The following is a 6,695-nucleotide window of genomic DNA, read 5'->3' on the forward strand; positions in this document are numbered from 1 at the left end:
GACAAAGTGTGCCTCCCCCCCCTCCCCCCGTCCCCCTGTCTGCTTCATGGTCACCACAGTGGGAAGACGTAGACTAGAGTATAGAGAGCCAAAGTTCAGCTTCACCAATGGGTTAGCTTCTATTCCACTATCTTTTGGTTTTCACTGTATTGAAATATAAACAGCAGTATTTCTTTCTTGGTTAAAATGACAGCATGCTCATATTTTACACCTGTACTCAAGTATATAGTTAGAAAGGTTTACGCCGAGAACTGAAAGCTCATGGAGCAGAGGCTAACCTGGAAGCAGGGCAGGAAGTCAGCTGTCTGTGTACACACAATACAGCTTCATTGCCTTAGACACACATTGCATGCTACATGTAGGTAGCACGAGTGTCATATTGTGAATGTGCCTGTGATATCTGTCCTGACCTCCTACAGCAGTGTCTTCGCATACATTATGCGTTACAAGATTGTCTCTGTCCATTGTACAGTATGATGACACCACAGATCGGGGGAGCAACTCATCTGTCCAACTCTGTCTTTGTGTGCCTTCAGTGTGTGTTGATGAAGTAGATAATTACATATAGTAATTGTTTTTTGTCTGTGGAAGGCAGGGGTCCCGGATCCTACCTTCATTCTGATTCTGACAATGAGTAGGGGTCTAAAATGATGGCTAAATCAGAGACTCGAGTTTTAGACCAGTCCTTCTTTAACCAACGTCGTAGATTCTTTTTAACTGACCTGACCTCCTTTAATAAGTCTGAACCCCGTTAAAAGTTTCACACAACATGTTTTTAAAACTATTCTAAGCCTCTAATATACTGCACATAATACCAATCCTCCTATTAGCTTTGTTGTACCTGTAATGGCGGAGACATCACTTTTTTATTTTAATTAGTTGATGGAGTTGGTGACCTTACAAAATTCCCATAACCTGAGCTGAGGTGTAGTTAGCTGGAATAAGTGAAAACCCTTAAATTAAAGTAAATAGAAGGTAAGAGTAATTCATAGAAGATTTGTGTACATCAATTATGGACAGGAGCTGGACAACTGCAAGCTTTGAAAACTCAATTATGTGTGGCGCCGGACCTTCAAATTATGCCTCTGGCACTTTATTTTTTTAAATGGAAACAAAAAAATGTAATATACTTGAAGGTATTAAAGGATGTCACAGACTTTTCAGGGTTTTTGTATACATTTCATCATTTGTCAAGGTTGTTTCCTGTCAGTTTTTCAAACCAAAAGAAACAAAAGAAGCTACCATTAGTGAACATAACATCTACTGTAAGTAAATGCATGATGAATGTCCCCTTTCATCATATAGATTTCCTTTTAGTTCTTTCTCCTACAGACAGAGAAATAACACCTACGGCCTTCATGTATTGTTGTTTCTATTTATAAGTTCACTCTTTTAAAAGATGGCATGATTTGAGCACCAGAGCTAAAAGCCTAATGCGTTTTCTCTTACATGCACACATACATTAATCAAGTGTATTTTGTACTAGTTGTGACAATTTGGGGTGAGCCTAATATGGTTATTAATGAATAAAGCAACAAACAATAACAAAGTTTAGCTAGCTTACAGTAACTACTTCAGTAACCATCTTTTCAACTGTCTTCTTCCATCTCCTGTCTAGTAATTTCTGTTTCCTTCCTGTTCTTGGTGCATGCTCCTGTGGCATGAGGGTCCTGACTGGCTGTGTAGTTTTGATGTATCTCACTGTACCAGTCCTCTTTTGCAGGGCCTTGTGCAACCAGAGGTCACCTCCTTTGTTTTGTCTTCCACAGCATGCCTCCGTGACATACAGGGATGTCTCTGAGTCCGTACGCAGTGTCTTCTCCTGTGTAGAGCATTTTGGCGCCCCTAGACAATTTAACAATCCCACAGCCCTTTGTTTCACAGCCTTTTGTCGTTTTCATGTATTTTAGCTTTGTGCCCAATCCTAGCCCAATGCTAGTTCTCTAGCTTTGCATGGCATTGTGTGTTAGCGTAGACGTGTGTTTGTAAAGAGGGATGTTCTCTTTTTTCCAGCAAAGATGTCACGGAAATTAAGCTTGCCTACTGAGCTAAAGCCAGACTTGGGTAAGCCATGACTTCGTGTCTCCAAACAATTGTGAAATGCAGTATATCTTTATCACTTTACCTGGACTCTAACCACATCCCATTAGTCCAGTTTTATCTGGTTCTTAGCCTCAAAATTGGCATGCTGTGCAGATATTCTCTTAAGTTTGCATGAGATTAAAGTACCATTGATCTGACCAGAATTGAAATTTATTGACCTAAAACAAAGTGTTGCAATTAAATGTTCTGCTCTGACTCCCGCTTTTTTGATCTTGGTGGGGGTTGTACTAGAGGTCAGTGGTGCTAAGCTAAACTATGCACACTCCATCTCACCGTAATGCTTTCTGTTACTTTTGCAGCTTTCTCTTTCTCTTCTGTGTTCTTTGTGTTTCCTTTCTCTGTCTGATTGGTACCTTAACTATCGCCCAAACAGAAATATTGTCATTTTGAAAAAAAGAGTATGGTGTACAACATTCTTCTAAAGCACCAAGAACATTGGATGGGACATTGTCAAATAAAAAAATATGTGCCAAGACATTTACCTGTATGTTTGTTTTAAGAGTTGCAGTGTTATAACCAAAGTGCCTGATAGCTGTTTTTTTCATTCTAATAAAAATACTGATTGGGGATTTTGAAAATGTTGGTCAGCCTGTGAAAATGTGCAAATGCATAATTGCACCGGATTTGTTTTTATTGTATACTATATGACATGAAGTATGTATAATATAAAGTCACTATCAATATGATTTCAGGGGATGCTGCTTTGTTAACCAATCCATCAGAGAGATAAATTAGACCAGCCTTTTATATATTTAACCACTGTTAAGAATACTCTTGGGTTTCTCTCCCAGTTTCCTGTATTTACATCGTCAATATCGTACAGAGATCAGTCATAAACATATACAGTTGTTACTCAATTGGTATGTCTTGAGTTTGGTTTAAAATGTCAAATGCTTTATGAATGACACTATGAAAAGCTGTTTTTATGGATCACTTTATTTTGTATGTAAAATACAGTGGCCATATCTGCGTTGACTGTCTTGTGATTTTACTGCTTTGCGGGTGCTTTACCTCTCTCTGTTTTCTCCTTACTGTCCTCCTGTCTGTATGCCCGCCGCGGGGTGCCAACCCATTAGACCACAGGGACAATTCTTTCAGCCGCTCGCGCTCCTCCAGCGTCACCAGCATCGACAAGGAAACACGAGAGTCCATCAGTTCCTTCCACTTTAGTGACACCTTCGCCCGGAAAGGGGACAGCGCTTTGACACCCTGCCTGTATGTGGGCACTACTCTGGGCACCGTGCTGTCTCTAGCTCTCACATTACCACCTGCTGGGGAGCAACGGCAACTGCAGCCAGTTATCATTTCACCTACAGGTGGGTAATGGCATCAGAAGGGATGGAAAGTAGAGTGATGCATACACTGTCTCTTATGTTCACAATATCATCAGAGTTGTCAGACAAAAGCACCACTATGAAATACATTAAGCCACTGAATTTAAATTTAAATTTCAATAACAAGCCTTTTCTTTCCATTCATCAGGCATTTTAGTGCGGCTGACGGGCAGCGTCATGCGGATGGCTTTCCTGGACTCAACAGGTTCCATGCTGCCCCCTCCGTTTGAGCCCTGGTTTGAGCCCAACGTTACAGCGGATGGTGAAGAAAGAGAGAAAGTCCGTAAGCGCCGGCCTGTCTCGGTATCCCCTTCTACCTCCCAGGACCTCAACGAGAGTCAGTATGCTGTGGTGTGTTCCGAGAAACAGGCCAAAGTCATTTCCCTCCCCTCCCAGACTTGCATCTATAAACACAGTATCACAGAGACCTCCTTCATCCTAAGGGCAGATGTGGTGCAGATGAGCCAAGGCGTGTCTCTGGCTTGTTTCTGTGCCAATGGCCACATCATGACCCTCAGGTGAGAAACATGTCAGTCTGCATCAGTTGGAAATGGCTGGTTATCATAAAAATGTATCAATCAACGTCTTTTTGAATGAGCATTGATTAGATCTAAGTAGATTTAATCTTCTGTTGTGCTCTGTATGTTTTGCTACTTGCACAGAGAACAGTATTCATTATCATTCATTTTAAAAGATAGATTGGTATTTCTGCCAATTTTGGTCAGTATTGCCATGAAAACCACACACAATCTAGCTTTTGAGTATGAAACACTTTAAAACGAACACATGTGATTATGAAGAAGTGCAGTGTCCATGTGTAAACTAGCCAACAAGAGAGCTATGCTAGATTAGTTCTGACCATTTGGAGGAATAGAAGGTGGGCACAGGTGCCTGTTTATGAGCTCTACATAAGGATTGAGATGGGATTTATGCATATTTGAGACATAATGAGCACACATCTGGGCTCATGATGAAGTGGATGAGGCTGCAGAGATAGTTTGAGAAGTTTATTTGGAAGTTTTCTTTTCCACAATGAAACTTTTGGAGTCCATTTTAATTAGAGCAGGCACACATACACATAGAAGTTTATTCCTCGACACAGAGGGTTAGGGTTCAAATCCGACCTGTGACAATTTCCTGCATGTCTTCCCCCTCTCTTTCTCACCAAGCTTTTCTATCAAATAAAGGTGGAAAAGCCCAAAAAATAATCTTTAAAAAACAAACAAACCTACTGCATATGCAGGAAAACGCTTAACCTCAAAAGAAAGATTTCAATATAATAACACTTCAATGTTATGTGACAATGAAATGATCCTTGATACAATTTAGTACTAAGTGCTAGTTTTGTTATGTGTCATTTATGCATTCATAATTCCCTATATTCTACAAGTGTGAAACAACTGTCGTTTTTTTAACGATGTTATCAGGTTAATAGATTGCTTTTAAATTTAAACTTTTAAATGACCGATACAAAGGTCGTCACCACAGAGGTGGACATGCTCATCATATTATATCCTCAATTAAACTTTTCTTTTTGCTCAAGTTGTCATTCAAAGCCACGACCCAAACTTTTGTCCTCTTACAAAACACACAAACAACACACACAACAAACAAGCCCAGATACATCTTTAGTCCTCTCTCCTGTCATCCTTTTAACCCCAACCTAAACCTTCAATGATACACTACAGCTAAATGTTGTCCAAAATTTAACCTTACAATGTAAACCAAGGAAACACAGGCATGCACAGACACATGCTGGCATACCAGGTTAATTTCCATGCAGTGTGTGAAAGGTTGTAAGTGAGGAGGTGTTTATAACTTTGTTGCTCATCCTCATTAATCTTCACTTCCGTAGAGGAGAGAGACCGAGGCAGAACAGTCATCCATATGGCAGACTGACAAAGATAGCTTCTGTGTGTGTGTGTGTGTGTGTGTGTGTGTGTGTGTGTGTGTGTGTGTGTGTGTCAATCACATAAATCATTTCTGTGCCCCCCCCCTTCTCCAGTGTGCCGGGACTGAGACCGCTCATGGATGTAAACTACCTGCCTTTGACAGACATGCGGATAGCAAGGACGTTCTGCTTCACCAACCTGGGTCAGGCCATGTACCTCTGCTCCCCCACTGAGATCCAGAGGATTACTTACAGCCAGGACACCTGTGAAAACCTACAGGTCAGTTTACCTTCTATATACAGTACAGTATGCATATGGATTTAATGTGGCATGGTTCAGGATTTGAGGGTTTAAATCAGAAATAACGTTTCTGCATAGAAAACATTTCATATTAAAGGCAATTGATATGATCATGTCAAATAACTGTTTGGGAATGTGCATACAAGGGATGTACTGTGCTGTATATTTATACTGTATGTATTGTACTGTAGTGGATACCAAAACACTGTATAGATAGACATGGGCAGGAAAACTGTACAGTAGGTAGCAGGATGATGTGTGTGTTGATGTTTCAGGAGATGCTGGGTGAACTTTTTACACCAGTGGAGACACCAGAGGCACCCAACAGAGGGTTCTTCAAAGGCCTCTTTGGTGGAGGAGCACAGTCGCTGGACAGGGAGGAGCTATGTATGCCAATCCTGCACATGCCCAGATATACAGCAGTTCAGTCTTTTATTGATTCGACTTCTCACTCACACATCTTTTCCTTCCTTAACTTAGTTGGTGAGGTGTCAGCTGGGAAGGCATCACGAAGTCTGGCCCAGCACATCCCAGGCCCGGGTGGCATTGAGGGCATGAAAGGGGCAGCGTCTGGTATAGTTGGAGATCTGGCGCGCGCCCGGATAGCACTGGATGAAAGGGGCCAGAAACTGGGCGAGCTGGATGAGAGGACAGCTGCCATGATGGCCAGCGCAGACTCCTTTTCCAAACACGCCCACGAGGTAACAGAACATGTTTAAACGTCTAAAATCTAGAGAGAACATTAAAAGCCATGAGACTTGGCAGCAAGGACACCATAGCTGCTCGTGCTTGTTTCAGTCCACCCTAAACACACTGTATAAGAAAAGCATACAACCCATCTGATGTACTGCAGTAAAATTCTGTATGTATTTCCAAATACTGAGCGCAGTTGATTTAAAAAATCTTACACATTTACACTATTTACCCACTAGTTGGCAGTAGATGCCTGTAGAAACTTCCCAGTACTGTGGCTAGGGAGTCTAATTCTAAATTCTAAATCTAAATCTAAGGAACTACTAGAACTGTTGGGTCCTTGTAAATTCTGGAGTGTGGTCTAGACCTACTC

The 6,695-nt window shown here is 41.3% G+C and overlaps 1 protein-coding gene across 1 annotated transcript in view; it reads left to right on the forward strand.

Annotated features, from left to right (window-relative positions):
• stxbp5a (syntaxin binding protein 5a (tomosyn)) overlaps window positions 1-6,695 on the forward strand; it is a 96,431-nt gene that overhangs the window by 86,171 nt on the left and 3,565 nt on the right. Inside the window, 6 exon segments of the mRNA XM_032542675.1 lie at window positions 2,014-2,064; window positions 3,180-3,419; window positions 3,586-3,955; window positions 5,443-5,608; window positions 5,905-6,016; window positions 6,110-6,330. Of these exon segments, the coding sequence (XP_032398566.1) occupies window positions 2,014-2,064; window positions 3,180-3,419; window positions 3,586-3,955; window positions 5,443-5,608; window positions 5,905-6,016; window positions 6,110-6,330 (1,160 nt within the window).

Source organism: Etheostoma spectabile, chromosome 18 (genome assembly GCF_008692095.1).
Source record: "Etheostoma spectabile isolate EspeVRDwgs_2016 chromosome 18, UIUC_Espe_1.0, whole genome shotgun sequence".
NCBI classification, from domain to species: domain Eukaryota; kingdom Metazoa; phylum Chordata; class Actinopteri; order Perciformes; family Percidae; genus Etheostoma; species Etheostoma spectabile.